At 38.0% G+C, this 16,413-nt stretch overlaps 1 protein-coding gene across 3 annotated transcripts; it reads left to right on the plus strand.

Moving 5' to 3' along the window:
• Positions 1–174: 174 nt before the first annotated feature.
• Positions 175–4,586, plus strand: LOC130723385 (KH domain-containing protein At1g09660/At1g09670). Of its 3 annotated transcripts, none has more exons than XM_057574406.1 (8): positions 175–324; positions 607–732; positions 1,030–1,115; positions 1,670–1,809; positions 3,107–3,241; positions 3,319–3,438; positions 3,784–3,927; positions 4,018–4,586. In XM_057574406.1, the coding sequence occupies exons 2-8, from the start codon at positions 626–628 to the stop codon at positions 4,174–4,176; spliced, it is 891 nt and encodes a 296-aa protein (XP_057430389.1). In that variant the 5' UTR covers positions 175–324; positions 607–625; the 3' UTR covers positions 4,177–4,586. The 3 variants fall into 3 exon arrangements, with proteins under 3 accessions (XP_057430389.1, XP_057430390.1, XP_057430392.1); XM_057574407.1 differs by having other exon boundaries at positions 3,322–3,438; XM_057574409.1 differs by lacking the exons at positions 175–324; positions 607–732 and adding an exon at positions 764–957 and having other exon boundaries at positions 1,053–1,115.
• The last annotated feature ends 11,827 nt before the right edge of the window (positions 4,587–16,413 follow it).

The following is a 16,413-nucleotide window of genomic DNA, read 5'->3' on the forward strand; positions in this document are numbered from 1 at the left end:
GTATAAAAAATGGTTAAATCCTGTTTTGTTTGATTTGTTAGGTTAAAAAAACAGCATGTACTATATAGTATACACACGTGACGCATGTTACTATTGCTTCTGTGGTGTGGTGGGGAAAAAACCAGCAACACACAACGTAAAGCCGTAAAGGAAAGGAAATAGTAACGCGGTGAAAGTAGATTTTGGTGTGCGAGTGAGAGTGAATATAAAGACTGAGGCGCACACACATTAACCTTCTCTCTTTCTCGAAATCCTTCTCTTCTCTTCTTCTGTGGTAGAGGAACCAGAAGGGCTTTGCGTTGTGCCTCCCTCACCCTCACAACTGTAAGTCTTCTCCTTCCCCTCTTCTCTCATGTTTTCCGCAATGCGCCACTCACTCACTCACATAGTCTCCGTTTTTATTGACTTAATTCTCTTCTCTCTAACATTAACATATTACATATGCTTTGCTTTGCTTTCTTCGTTCGTTCATGCATCTGGCTACAATAAATACCTACAATACAACCTGAATACTGTTTAGGTCTACTACTGGCTGCATTTCTATTCTATACATCTGGATTCTAACTAGGTTTTATTTTCTTTACAAATTGGCGGGCGGCACAACAGAGCAGAGTAGATAGAGCAGATGGGAGAGAGGATCCCATCTGGGACTTATTTCCAGTTCCCTCCTCCCGGACCCGGACTTCCTCCATCGCCTATTAGGTCCTCCTCTATTCCTTCAGATCGCGAAAGGTCCTCCCTCACTCACTCACTCACCTTTTTAATCATTTATTTTTAATTTTCTGCCTTCAATTAATCACTCCCCTTGTTGCTAGTTGACAAAAATAAAGCGGGTTTTTCTTGTATACCTCCTGTGTGCATCTTTGTTTCGCATTTGGCATCGACCAATGCTATTTTATTTGTCACTTTTTATAAAGAGGTGGCTGGTACACTTGTTTTGATTCATGTCATCTCCAGGTTTGTGCCTTGCTACATCTGTTACTTATATGTTAATGTCTAGGTGATGTTACTGTTGAAAATAATTTGCAGATATTTGGCTGAATTATTGGCAGAGAGGCAAAAGTTGGGACCATTTGTGCAAGTTCTTCCACAATGTACCAGGCTCATAACTCAAGGTTTGTAAACCATCATCTATCTGTGCTTTTAACAATAGTTTCTTTGATTTCTGATCTTCGTAATTTGATGTTGTAGTGAACTTTATATATATATATATATATATAACAAAAAAAACCTTTTACTTTTTGAATTTTAGTTTGTATCAATTCTTTGCTACCAATCAGTGCTGGCAACTTGGGGAACAACTGTTCAAGGTTGTTGTTCAATCATCAATGTGGGGGACTCACTAGTCACAACTAGTTCCACATAATATTAATAATTATCAGACAATATCGATGTCATTTTAAGAACAATAAGAACATATACGTAAGAAAATATGAATGATTAGAATAATTTAGATTAGATGCCTGTTTGCTAGACTTGTTAATCCTGATTTTTCATGTCCTCTTGGTGCTCGAGATCATGTAACGGTTTTTCTGTAGTGCCATTTTTTGTCATACCTTCACTATGTAGATTTGGTGGCTTTCTTTAGAGAGACCTACCCACACCACTTCCACTCTTGTATTCTTTAAAGATTTTGTAGTTTTTCTCAATTTCAACTGTGGCTTTGCAGAAATCAGACGGATAACGGGCTTTAACCAAGGTTTCATTGAACATGATAGACCTGAGTCAGACAGTCCGTTTAGGTCCTTAAGTCAACATCCAAATAGTAGGCCAATGGATTTGGAGGGATGGCCTGCTGTACCAATTGAGGTAATGCTACTTCATACCTATCTCTAGGACCTGTACAATAGTTCTTGAATTTTAAAATCATTTCATATTTATTGATCATCACGTGCATCTACTTTGGTGTCTATTGTCCTTTCTAAACAAAAATTTATTGGAAAAATAGACATGTGGCAATTTCAGCTGTGATGTGTGCATGATGAACTTTAAAAAATTTATCCAACATATCATATTCCAGTTGGGGAAGTTTCTGTTTGTTTGAGCTATTGGCTTAATGATTTCATAATTGCATAAACATGTATATATCTGCAGTTGTCTCTCTCTCTCTGTCACCACCTTGCATGATTTGTGCATTTTGTTTTCCATTTCTCGTGTAGAGAAATATGCAAGCATAAAATTAGCATTTTTATCAGTTTCAACTTTAACTAGAGAGTCCTATAATTTAAAAAAGATATCTAGTGAGAAACAGCTATCAGATGAAGTTGTTTATTGGCATGGCTAATTCATTTCTGAAATTTTGCAAACTGGAAGTAAGACACATACCTGTGCAATAATTCTTCTTGCCTGGTGCTAACATGATGCCATTATTGGGGAAAGAAGATAAAATCAGCATTTTGTGAGCTCTCTCATCCGCCTTCCTCTCCCGGGAAGTCCTGTGGTATTTTCCACTCAGAAGGGATATTCCTTCTTTGCCAATCAGATATTGGCTCACAGAATTCGGCAAAAGATTATATCCACCTGCACATTTTAAATGATACTTTGCTACATAGTGACATAGTGTTGCAGGTCTTCAAAGGGTTTGTATGAGAAACATTCATTTATTGGAATGCAGAGTGTAAGTTCTTTTTGAGAATATTTCATCACTGAAAATATCCAGGTTAAATGGCAGTTTGGTGCATTACACATAGAAGAATTAGGAATTTAGCACTTTGATTGACATTTTTAAAATGTTGATTTTAGTTTTTAGCTTTTAAAAATGCTTTTATATACCCCCTTAATCTTCCTTGGACCAGTCTGTGTACGTCATATATCTTAATCTTCCTTGGACCAGTCTATGTGCTTGCCAACCAGCTCCTTAACTTTATTAGGGAAAATTCACTGTACCTGTTTGTTGCTAGCTTTTGGTTCTCTGGAGTGTTAAAATCATAGAGGCCTTAGAATACACATCAAATGAATAAGTGCTCATAAATGGTCACTATACAAATTTTAACAATTCTTTTTTACAAAACTGTGAGAAAACTTGGGGGCAAGTGAGTTTTGCTTGCTATCACAACTTGTGTTTGTAAAGGGGGAGTTCTAAACAATACCAAATTTCTTCATGCAGGACAATGGAAATCTGCAAAGAATAGCATCATTTCAAGCACCGCCTATGGGTTGGCCTGGGACACAAGGAGTTCCGACGACACCTGTAGTGAAGAGAGTTATCAGGCTTGATGTCCCTGTAGAGAAATATCCAAATGTAAGTAAAATAACATGTTATTTAACTACAGTTTATATCCTTTTTTTTCCTTTCAATGTATTTGACTTCAACCTCAGCAGTATAATTTTGTTGGCCGAATTTTGGGACCTCGCGGGAACTCATTGAAAAGAGTGGAAGCCATGACAGAATGTAGGGTTTATATCAGAGGCTGTGGCTCTGTGAAGGATTCTATTAAGGTAAGTTGGTTTGTAAGTATGCGCTATGAAGAATTATGTAGAGCTAATATGACTTCTTTTTTTAAATCATAGTTATTAGTAACTTTACTATAGATGTAGGAAAAGCTTTTCCATAATTATTAGTAATTTCATCCCAGAACACACTACTCATTATCCCACTACACTTAAGCTCAAGGCAGTTGTTGTCCAACTCGAGTGGTTGCTTCCTTCACCTTTTTGTCTTACCCCCTCCCTCATTTTTATGCAATTACTAAGAATATCTGTTTGGAGTTCTCATACAAGTAAGACCCCCACACCACATGTCATTTTTCATGTTGTGTTTCAACTTCCCTTTTTTAAATGTAGGAAGAGAAGCTTAAAGATAAACCTGGATATGAGCACCTTAATGAACCATTGCATGTGTTGGTGGAGGCAGAATTTCCAGAGGATATAATCAATTCTCGCTTGGATCATGCGGTGGCGATACTAGAAAATCTTTTGAAGCCTGTGGTATGGATATATTGTTATAGTGAATTGCGTAACTGTGTGCCTCTCTCTATCTCTCTCTCTCTTTCTTAATCTTTGTTAATTTGGCTGCAGGATGAATCACTTGACCATTATAAGAAGCAGCAATTGAGGGAGTTAGCTATGATCAATGGTACTTTGAGGGAGGAAAGTCCAAGCATGAGCCCGAGTATGAGTCCAAGCTTGTCACCATTTAACAGTACTGGAATGAAACGAGCCAAGACAGGAAGATGACCCTAATATGCTTGTTTACAATTGGACCATACATTTTTTTCAAGCTCTTAGAATTTGGAGGTGGCCTTTTCACTCCATAAACTCTGTCGGGCTTGAATCTCCTTGAGCACCTTGCAAGGATGACTGATGGTTCTCTGACGGCTATTCTTTGGTGTATTAACCGCCACAACATTGACAGTCATTTTGTTGAAGTTATAGTATTAACTAATTTGCAGGTGCTACTTAGTAGCATACTCCTAGTTTGATTATTTTTTTCATTTGATTTTGCATTTGTCTAATTAAGTTACATGCGTATGTCATATATGCATGGTATTGGATTTTAAGCTAAATAAAACATGTGGAGTGGCTTTGATTATTATATTGTGACCTGAATATTTTTGGCATCATTATTCAATAATTGTCAATTCGTATTTTGAGCTTGCAAGTGATTTTGATTAGATTTATGCAGTGATATTTGAACTTGAACAAGTGCTTTCTTTATGATAAACAGCCATAACGGCAACGTATGGTATGGCTCCTGATTTTATCTTTCATTATTTGGGCAATGCAGTGGGAATGAAGGATATGGAGGCCTTGTCCTGCCTCTAATATCCTAAAGACTGGCTAATATAGCTTTTTGTTCATGCGTCACACGAGTGATTTTATCCAAAAAGGTTCAAGACAATAAACATGTATAATTACTATGAAATATTCCATTGCTTGACTTGAAATTGAGATGGACTTATGATGCTGTTTTGACAATAGATTATGAATGCAAACCCGAAAACAAACATAGAGATGGTGTTCATGTCATGTTATTTTAGAAAGCAAATGCCCTCAAAATAGAACAGAGATCACTCATCCATGGATGTCAAGTCTCAGAGATAGATAGATTTGTGAGAAAGAAAACATGTTTAATATTGTAGGATTTGATTACAAACAATGAATTGAGGTTGTAGTCTGTCCCTATCCTAATGGAGTGAGTTAGTCCCTTAGGCCGAGCTCAAGCTCCAAGTCATCATCCTCTTCAAACAACTTCAAAAGACGAGCATATTGCTCTTCCCTTCTCTTCTTCCGCCACCACTTAAAAAGCATAAAAGACAAGACACAGAGCAGCACCGCCACAATTAAGATAATCAAAATAATCATAGAAGAAGAAGAAGAACCAGTATGAGTAGTGCTGTTGCTGGCAATGGCATCATCAAGTTTAGAGTCATCAGAAAAACCTGAAGAAAAAATAAAGATATTAGCCAGATCGCTAGCGAGGGACGGAGGAAGATGAAGATGAAATAGGCATAGATTGGATTTGTAATAAGACAAGAGACAGAATTAAGTTGATAATTTTTAAGCAAGAGAAACAGGAATGAATACGCATCGCATGAAATCGAAATCGAAATCAAAATCAAAATAAAATGAAGAAAAGCATTAAACATTGGAGATACGAACCGAGAATGAAATGCAAAGACAAGAAGACGAAACTCAGTGATCTGCTTTGCCCTTTTCCACTCCTCATCTCCGATCGCATCGAATTCAAATCTGTGCGTGCGTGCGTGCGTCTTTTCCTCTGCATTTGGCTTCGGACCCCCTTTGCTTTACCTCCTCCGCCCAATATCATATAACTAAGTTATTACTCCCTCCGTTCCTGATCTTTTGTTGTTTAAGGTTCTGCACATTGTTTAAGAGTGCAATCATTGATATATTTGTTGACATAAACATCCCTATTTAATGTAGAGTTAAAGTGAAGAAAGAGAATTATAGTTATTGGTTTAGAAACTTGTTATGATTTTGATTGGTGAAAATAAGAGGTGGTAGGTGAGAGATATAGTATTAAATGAGGGTATATATGGAATAAATTGAGAAAAAATGCATTGGGTTTATAAAACAACAAAAATTTTGAAATTTAGACCAAAAGTTAAAACAACAAAAGAATAGGAACGGAGAGAGTAAGTAATTAAGACTCCGTTTACACGGGTTTTATTGTTACACTCTTACACTCATTATTATCCATTGATTTCTTTTAGATCTAATGATTCAAATTTATCAACACTAGTGAGTCACGTGCCACTTACTATTGCCTCTTCTCACCTTCTTTCTCATCCCCAAATCCAGAAAAACACCCAGACAAATTCATCTGTCACTCCAAACTCAACACAATTGCTTATAAAAAACTCCAAACTCAATCAACAATTAATTCCAAATAAAAAATGTGTCGTTGTACTTCTATGAAAACATCTGCCCAGAAAAATACTCGTCCATGGTGGAGGTCGAACGTGTCACAGCAGGCACCGCCTCCTCGACGATCACCAGACCCAACCGCCACTCAAGCTCATCTTCTACACCCGCACCGTCCATGAAAGGAGACCCTCACTTAGCTCTGAGTCCTCGTGATTACTGGCACGGTTCCTTAGCCCCGCCGCCACCATTCACGCCCTTGGCCTCTTCTCTTGCAATAACTATTCTCGTCCATTCTCAACCCGCATCTCGCCGCCTAGATCGCGATTCCATAGGCTCCGGGTGCCAGAACCTGAGCGTCACCTGGATCAGGGCGCTTGCAGCGAGAACCCTGTTTTGTATTTTGATCAGTTTTGTTCTCCTTGCCCAAATCTGAAATGTCTGGCATGAAATTCTCATACCGGTGGCTATTAAATAATTTTGATCAAATTTTGTTCAATTTTGAATGTTAGGTGACTTAGATTTGAAAATCTTATGAAATAAACATGAAGGAATTTCATTTTGAGGACTGGGTGAGTGAGATGACCGTGTTGCATCACCAGCAAGAGGGGAAAGGGGTGACGGTGGTGGATAATCACAGTGTTTTTTTTTTTTGACGGAATAATCACAGTGTTTGTATTGAACAACTTGGAAGAATTGTAGAGAAAATTAGTAGAGGGATATCACGTGAGTAACTAATGTTAACAAATTAGAACCATTAGATCAAAAAGAAATCAATGGATAATAATGAGTGTGAGAGTGTAACAACAAATCAGTGTAAACGGAGCCCTCCTCATTATCAAGGTGTCTTTTCTTATTAATTTTCTCCCTCTACGATGAATGATATATGAATCAATTTTATTCTTCCACTGACTCATCATTTTCATTTCAACTCTTCCTTTTCCAAACCATTTATCATGTTATGCACATTTTTGGTACAAAATGCATAAAAGGGGAAGAAAAAAAAAAATACAATCTAACCCCTAAAGAAATAAAATAAGGTACACCTCAAGTTTTCATTTAAAAGCAAACCAACATTTGAAGAAGGTTTTTTTTGGTACATAACATTTGAAGAAGGTTGATGCAAAGCCACAATCCAATTCTAATGCAATAAACTAAAATATTTAATTTAGTTGCACTTTTCGTTCCTGAAGTATTGCATTTGTGCGATTTGACTCCCTAATCTTCAAAACGAGCGATTCCAGTCCTCACATTTTGAATTTAAATCAAGTCACTTCATCCAATTTCCGCCAAATTGATAACGGAAATTGCATATGTGTCACTCATTAATGAGCTGGATTGACAGATTTGCCATCTGGATACCACTTCATTAAATAAATAAAACAACTAAATGAAATAATTGAATAAAAAACAAAATTACTTCAGTAAATAAAATAAACTATGTGTGTGTTTGGATCAGCGTTAGCAGAATTGGATCTGGCTAGAATTGGATCTGGCTAGAATTGGATCTGGTAAACGTGAGTTTGAGTGACGTGATTTATGTTTGAATACATTTATCAAGAATTGATTTCCATAATAGAATTTCGTTTGGATAACTTTGATTAGAATTGATTTTGATTATGAAATGACCAAAATGGGTATGAATACTTAAATCATTATATAAAAATTGCACCATTTTTTCAACTGTATATTAGTATGAATTAATTTAAAATCTAAATTCAATAACTTAATTATTATATATGAATGCTGTAAAAATTGATTTCATTAAATTAATAATAATATATGAATGCATACTACTCAAAACTTTCAAATGATATGAAATGGACGATAGTAATTATCAAATTAGCATACAAGCAAATATAAAGTAGCCACTAAAAAGTACATTAAGAAATATAAATTATAGTGTCATTACAACTTGAAAAATAACTATGATCCTAGTTAATGTTGTTGGACATTACAATTTGATCTCTAATGATGTCTCGAACATGATCCATCTCTGGTGAGGAAGATATGCTTAAAACCGATGAGGACTCCGAGTTAACATCACGAGGTTGATTATGATTGTAACACTCCATTTTCCGTTATTAGGTTATTTATTATTTTATTTTAATTACTATTATGCTATATGGTAATTTGATGAATTATATGATTTTCTTAGATAATTAAGTGATTATGTGATATATGGAGTGAGTAAATTATTTAAATTATATATGAGTGATATATGTGATTATTATTTAAATCTTATGTGATATAGTATAAGATTTAGATAAATAAGGTTGTTAGGTTTTAGTGTGAGTAATTGGGAGTGAGGCCCATTAGTATGACTATTTAAGGGATAAGAGTAAAATAGAAAAAAAGAGAAATCAGAATTTGAGAATTAGAGAAGTTAGCAGAGTAGAAGAAAAGAAGCGTGAAAGAGAGAAGAGGAGAAAAGAGAAGAAAAACCTAGACTTTGATCTTCAAGAGGTAAGAGTTTGGATTCATGTTCTATGGATTAGTATGATAGTGGGTAATGATAGTAAGCTTGATTTAGGAACCCTAGGATGCATAAGTTCCCAAATTGAAATAGTTAGGGTTTGATTTTAAGATGAATTTTGGGGGTAGAAGATAGGCGCCCATGATGCGCGGGTTGCGCGCGGGAAATTTACGAGATCTTGAACCCTTTTTCAAGCTGCTTAAGTGGCCGAATTTGAAGAAGTAGTCTTCATAAAAGTTGTAGCCCTTTCTGTTATGAAACTTTTGCCGCTGGTTTCACGTCATTCTGACGTCTGTAGCTCGAGTTATGTGCGTTTTAGTGAGGATAGGTTAAGTTGTCTCGTTTCTCACAAACTGTTGTTAGTGTTAGATTTTTCCTGAATTTTGTACTTCGAAATTTTAGACTTGAAAATTTACAGGGATTTACAAAACGTGTATAGGAAACCATGATAAAAATATTGGATTTTTCTGAGTGTATTTGAGGTATTTAAAAATTCACCTAGGTTGCTGTACAGTTTATAACCGTTTTGAATAAAATGAGTCATTTTAGGTGTAAATGTTGTTTTTGAAAAAAGATGTGGTGCGCGCGTGTGGTGATGCACAAGGGTCAGTGGCGCGTGGCCAGGCTGAGAGTTGTGCACGAGGGGGGTGGCGCATGTAGGTAGTGGTGTGCGCGGTAGTGCGCGCATGAGGGGATGGTGCAGGGAGATGGCGAGTTTTTGGGGAAAATTAGGAAGAATCTAGTTTTTGTATAATAGTTACAGAACATGTTATATATGAATTATATTTAATTTACATATGTTTAATAGTTCATTATATGATGTTATTTCTGAATTGATGTTATGTTTGAGATGCTAAGTTGTTGTGATTGCAAGTTGTATCCATGTAATATGTGTTTTGTGCAACTGGTGATGAGGTGATGAATATGCTAAAATAATTAAGACTTGGAGATGGTCTGAATATGCATATGTTAGTTGAGTTTTGCACAATGCACTGCATAGTTGTCAAGAGGCAATGTTTGCTAGTTCTCGTGGAGACTAGTGACTTGTCCCAAAACTGGAGTGGTTTTGAAGCCTAGAGCGAGGGCTTTATTGGTGGTTATCTGTCTGGAGTGGACGCGGTGATACCGCTAAGGATAACAACTTTGGTACCAAAGGCATTTGCACGGGTCTCACTTGAGTCATATGTGTTAGAGAGTTGTTGATGCTAATTAATGATAATTGTGATATTTTTTGAGATTTGATGTTGTGGTAATTGGAGACAATAATATTTGCTTCCTTGATGCTATGAATTATGGAGTATTGTCATAATTGTGAGATTGATTGATTATATTAAATTACATAATTTATTATTTGTTAGTGGAGTGTGAAGAATGTATGTGGAACGTAACATAGATAAGCTTTTACATTATTTATTATTATGCTTATCCATATGATATGAGTTCTCACCCTTCTATTGGAATGATGTTCTATGCGACATCGCTTAGGTACTGAGGATAGTGGAGCTTCTCGCGAGTAGTCAGAGGAGCTAGTCTTTAGATATGTTTTTAATTAGTGATGTGAGTCATGCTCTATTATGTAACACCGGGGAAACGCTTAGTTTGTAACTTGATGTTAGGAGATACTTTTTGAACACTCTCTTATTTATTTTTGGATTGTGTTTTATTTTGGAGTTGAAAAATAAATCCGTTGTGCTATGCATAAGATGTTATGACATTAAATTTAGAAATTTATATATTTATTATGAGCATGACAGGTGTTTTTATTAATGTTTTGGAGAATGAGTGTGACACCCTCTGTGTTATGCATTTTACTCTGATTTATGCTATAATAATTGCGCGGGGTTTAGAGGGTGTTACAATGATCATCTGTGTCAACAATTATGTATAGTCATGGTTGCACAAACTAGTTGAACTTGTGTTTCAATTTTGTATTTAGGCATCTTCCGCAAAATTGCAAACCTATTCTTCCAAACACCAAATGTTTTTTCTATTGTGCACCTTAAGCTTGAGTGATAATAGTTGAATATCTCATTGTGATTCGAAAATCCAGATTGACGCCTAAAATCAGGAAGATGATAACGTTCACATCTATAGGGTCCAAGGTAGCCCTTTGGTGTTGGGTACCCAGCATCTACCAAGTAATATTTACCTGAAAATAAGAAAATGTTTAGATGGTTTTCTTAAAAAAGAGAAAATTAGTACAACCATACAAAATAACTCACCACTGAGAGGATGTGAGAAGTTCATGTTAGGATTTGTGACAGCTTGGTCAAAAACACGAGCATCATGAGCAGTACCCTCCCATCCAGGTAACACAAAAGTAAAACACATGTTCCAATCACATACAACCATTATATTTTGGGTGGGATATCCTTTTCTTCCAATAAATTTTGCTTGATCACTAGGGGAAACCACACATGAAATATGTGTACCATCAATTGCTCCTATAGCATTGATTGTGTGGTCAGCATTCTTGGAAAATGGTCAATAACGTTGATCATTTTGAAGTTTCGACTGACTATCTCGAAACATATGATCTTGTGGCCTAATGTATGCCATTGACAACTTAAGACAAGCGGTTAGTACATTATGAAAATGTCTACTCACAGTTCCTCCTGAGTGTTGAAACATTTCTTGAGTCATTCTGTTATCTACCCCATGACCAACAATACTTAAGAATATTTCAACCATCTCCTCAACCCCTGTACGAGTAGTGGGCTTTAGACCATGCCCAACTAATTATGTGCAAAGTTGATAGAATATGTGTTTTTCCATCCGAAACATTTGATAGCAACGAATAGGATGACCTTGCAAAATTTCTCGCACCCATGAATAACCTGTCTTATCACAATCTCTACATGGCTCTTTACATAAATGATGAATTGCATACTGACCAATAAGTGCACTCACACAATAGGCTTCTTGCATAATTTGCTCATCTTCATCAGTATCAAGCTCAACTATTTCATTCCAATTATTCATTTTAAGTCACATTCACCTGTATAACATAAATAATATTATAACATAAGTTTATATGAGACCATAAACAACAAAATCATTCTGTAATCCACAACAAAGATAGTACATAAAAAAGTAAAAAAAAAAATTAGTAAAAAGATATACTTTTTCCTTTCTAAATTGTTTTACATTAGTGGAAATTATTCCGCAAAAATACAATACTGCCGTCTTCCCAATTTCCTTTTTTCACTAGCTATTCACCCTGTGGAAGCATAAGAATTGCATTAACTCCACGTTTACAAGTTAGTACTGTCTTTGGGACCACTCATTCTGTTCTTGGCGTCATGGAAATGGCCAAGACATGCACACATGATATGGTAATACCAGAAATGTATATTCGTCCAAAACATGAACCTCCAATTCAATTAGATGAAATCAATACTCCTTTGCCAACATTCAAGTTTTTTATTTGCCAAGCTTACTATGTAGAACTGCCAGAGACACTGAACTTGAGAAGTTGTACATAGCATGCAAAGATTGGGGTTCCTTTCAGGTCTGTGGCAACATATCATTTCAGATATATATAGAACTAGTGATTACTTTTACACTTTGCAATAAGATATTAGTGAATACTTTTCCATTTGAAATACATAAACAGACTTCCATTTCAGTTTATACAAAGAGTTAGTCCCACGTCGGTGATATTATTTTGATTTTGCAAATGGTCTAATTAGAGTTAAATCATGTCAATTATGAAATTTGCAGCTCACAAAAACAAGTCACATCTAAATATAAACAAGTCACTTCTAAATATGCTTGTGATAATGGTCATTTTGTTCAAATTATGAATAATCTAACATGGGGAAATTTCATATGTTACCAAGAAAGTTTTTCTCGACCAAGGCAGTTCTGCTGACATCATATATGGTGACGCATTTGAAAGATTGGGCTTAAAGGAGTCGGATTTAAAGCCATATATGGGGTGTCTGGTAGGATTCACAGGCGATCGGGCCAAGGTCCGAGGCTACGTGGAGTTGGACACTGCTTTTGGTGAGGGTGAATATGTGAAGAAATTTCAAGTAAAGTATTTGGTTCTCCCGTGTAAGGCGACGTATAATGTGCTTCTAGGGCGTGATACTTTGAACAAAATATGTGCAATAATTTCAACCGTCCATTTGACAGTGAAGTATCCGGCTTGCAATGGAAAGGTGGGAATCTTAAGGGTGGATCAAGAAGCCGCCCGAGCATGTTATGCACAAAGTCTGGAACTTTATGGCAAGAAGGCAGCCAAGGAGGCACATCGCGTCACGAAAATTTTTCCACATGAGAATTTCAATTTGGATCCTCGGGATGATTCGGAAGAGTTGAGACCTCAGCCGGCGGAAGAAACCAAATCTGTCCACCTATCTAGGCGTGCTTTGAAGATTGGAAGTACCTTGTCAAAGGAACAAGAGGACCGATTGGTTGAGTTACTCAAAAATAAATAATTTGGATTTATTCGCATGGACAATTAAGGACGTTCCAGGCATTGATCCCAGCGTTATATCTCATCATTTGTCAATTCAGCCAGGAGCAAAACCTGTTGTACAAGCTCGTAGGCGGATGGGCGAGGAAAAGGACAAGGCAGTACAAATAGAAACTCAAAAGTTGCTCGACGGAAAGTTCATTAGAGAAGTCCAATATCCAACATGGTTGGCAAATGTTGTTATGGTGCGCAAGGCTAATGGTAAATGGAGAATGTGTACAGATTACACAAGTCTAAACAAAGTTTGTCCAAAGGATTCTTATCCGCTCCTAAGTGTGGACAAGTTGGTAGATGGGGCGTCTGGTAATGAACTGCTCAGTTTAATGGATGCATACTCCGGATACAACCAAATAATGATGTATCGCCCTGATGAGGAGAAAACGACGTTCATGACAAGTCAGGCGAACTATTGCTACAGGACGATGCCTTTTGGTTTGAAGAATGCGGGGGCGACCTATCAGCGGTTGATGGACAAGGTTTTTGTAAATCAAGTAGGAAGAAACATGGAGGTATATGTTGATGACATGATTGTTAAGACTGTCAAGGGGGGCGCCCATCATGAAGACTTGGCGGAAGCATTTGCACAGATCCGGAAGTATAATATGCGGTTGAATCCAGAGAAATGCTCCTTTGGAATTTTAGGTGGCAAGTTTCTAGGATTCATGGTCACATCAAGGGGGATTGGGGTTAATCCCGACAAATGCAAAGCTATAGTAAACATGAAAAACCCATCCAACATTCGTGAAGTTCAGAGATTAACAGGACGGTTGGCGGCCTTATCTCGCTTTTTGCCAAAAGCAGGTGATAGGGCGGCGCCATTCTTTGCGTGTTTGAAAAAGAATACAACTTCTCAGTGGACAGGGGCGTGTGAGGAGGCCTTCCAGCAGCTTAAGGAGTTATTAGCTTCACCCCCTATGCTAGCTAAGCCAACGCCCGGGATTCCTTTAATTCTCTACTTGGCGGTCACCGAGGCGGCGGTTAGCACAGTTTTGCTTCAAGAAGAAAACAAGCAGTATAAAATCATATACTTTGTCAGTCACACGCTGCAAGGGGCGGAAGCGCGATACCAAAAAATAGAAAAGGCGGCTCTAGCAATACTAAAGACAGCCAGACGACTTCGGCCATACTTTCAGAGCTTCCAGATAAAAGTCAAGACAGACATTCCCTTGAGGCAAGTTTTACAAAAGCCTGATTTGTCAGGGCGACTAGTGAGTTGGTCGATCGAGCTGTCGGAATATGACATTAGTTACGAACCGAGAGGACAAGTCACGATCCAGAGTCTGATTGACTTTGTGGCAGAGTTAACGCCCACAGAGGGTGACAAAGAAAATGCAGAGTGGGTACTTTCGGTGGATGGCTCGTCTAATGAATCAGGAAGTGGGGCAGGCGTGTCGATCGAAAGCCCGGACAAAATGTTGATTGAGCAATCACTAAAGTTTGGGTTCAGGGCGAGCAATAATCAGTCTGAGTACGAAGCATTAATAGCAGGTTTGAGACTCGCCATTGAATTGGGAGTGCAAAAACTGTATATAAAGGGTGACTCACAGTTGGTAGTGAAACAAGTACGCGGTGAATATCAGGTGAAGGATCCGCAATTGTCCAAGTACCTAGAAATTGTTCAAAGGCTTATGCAGGCGATTGGACATGTAAGGATCGAGCACATACCAAGAAGTCAAAACGAGCGTGCGGATGCATTGGCTAAACTAGCTAGCACTGGGCGCCTCAGAAACTATCAAACAGTCATACAAGAAGTTTTGCCTCATCCAAGTATAGACATGGTAGAGTTCAAAGTGGCGAAGGCTATAGGAAATGGAGAGCCATCTTGGATGGATCCAATCATTGAATTCTTAAGTCAACAACCGCAAGATGAAAGCAAAAACACAAAGGAAAGAAGGCGCGAGGCTAGCTTTAATACTTTGGTGGGTGGACAGCTGTACAGGCGGGGAATTATGTCTCCAATGCTTAAATGCGTGGACACCACTAAGTCTCAAGAAATAATGGCTGAGGTGCATGAAGGAGTATGCTCAAGCCACATTGGGGGGCGGTCTCTGGCAGTTAAAGTCCTTAGGGCGGGATTCTATTGGCCAACCGTCAAGAAAGATTGCATGGAGTATGTGAAAAAGTGTTCGAAGTGTCAAGTTTTTGCCGATATACACAGGGCACCACCAGAGCAACTCACAACAATGACCGCCCCATGGCCCTTCGCCATGTGGGGAACGGATATTTTGGGACCCTTTCCAAAAGCAAAGGCTCAACTAAAATTTATTGTGGTGACAATGGATTATTTCACCAAGTGGATAGAAGCTGAGGCACTGGCCACAATTACTGCAGCCAAGGTACGGAATTTCTTGTGAAGGCGTGTTGTGTGCCGTTTTGGAGTTCCAATGGCACTGGTTATGGACAATGGTACTCAATTTACCAGCACATTAACAAGGGACTTTTGTGCTGACCTTGAGATTGACATGCGATTCACTTCAGTGGAACACCCTCAAACGAATGGTCAGGCTGAGGCGGCAAACAAGATCATATTAAATGGGTTGAAAAAGAAGCTTGATGAGGCGAAAGGCTGGTGGGCGGAGGAGTTGCCCGGTGTTTTATGGGCGTACAATACCACGGTACAAACCAGCACTGGAGAAACACCGTTTAGGCTAACCTATGGTTCAGATGCCATGTTACCCGTTGAGGTAGAAAACCAAAGCTGGAGGGTTACAAACAGAAATGAGGAAGAAAACAATGATAACTTAATTGCAAACTTGATTATGCTCCCAGAATTACAAAGAGAGGCGCACTTGCGTAATGAAGCTGGAAAGATTAGGGTCGCCCGAAAGTATGCAACTAAGGTCGTCCCTCGAAAAATGAAGGCGGGAGACTTGATGTTGCGCGAAAGGACGCTAACTTCAGGAAAGAACAAGTTAACACCCAACTGGGAAGGTCCTTTTAGGATTAAAGCTGAAGTAGGCGCATGGGCGTACAAGTTAGAGCAATTGGATGGTGTGGCAGTGCGCCGCACATGGAACGCCTCTAGTTTGAGGCAATACTATAGTTAAGAAAAGAAGGTCGCACTCTTTTTTCCTTGAAAAAGGTTTTTAATGAGGCGACCAGTAAAAAGAAGGGAGGAAAACTCTCA

The sequence above is a fragment of the Lotus japonicus genome, chromosome 6, assembly GCF_012489685.1.
Source record: "Lotus japonicus ecotype B-129 chromosome 6, LjGifu_v1.2".
Taxonomy (NCBI): domain Eukaryota; kingdom Viridiplantae; phylum Streptophyta; class Magnoliopsida; order Fabales; family Fabaceae; genus Lotus; species Lotus japonicus.

What these genes read in the sequence shown, in the direction of transcription:
- LOC130723385 (XM_057574406.1), top strand. Translation starts at nt 626, where the DNA reads ATGGGAGAGAGGATCCCATCTGGGACTTATTTCCAGTTCCCTCCTCCC. An exon ending in CTGTAGAGAAATATCCAAAT is followed by an intron (nt 3,242 to 3,318) that starts GTAAGTAAAATA and finishes CTTCAACCTCAG; the next exon opens with CAGTATAATTTTGTTGGCCG. An exon ending in AAAATCTTTTGAAGCCTGTG is followed by an intron (nt 3,928 to 4,017) that starts GTATGGATATAT and finishes ATTTGGCTGCAG; the next exon opens with GATGAATCACTTGACCATTA.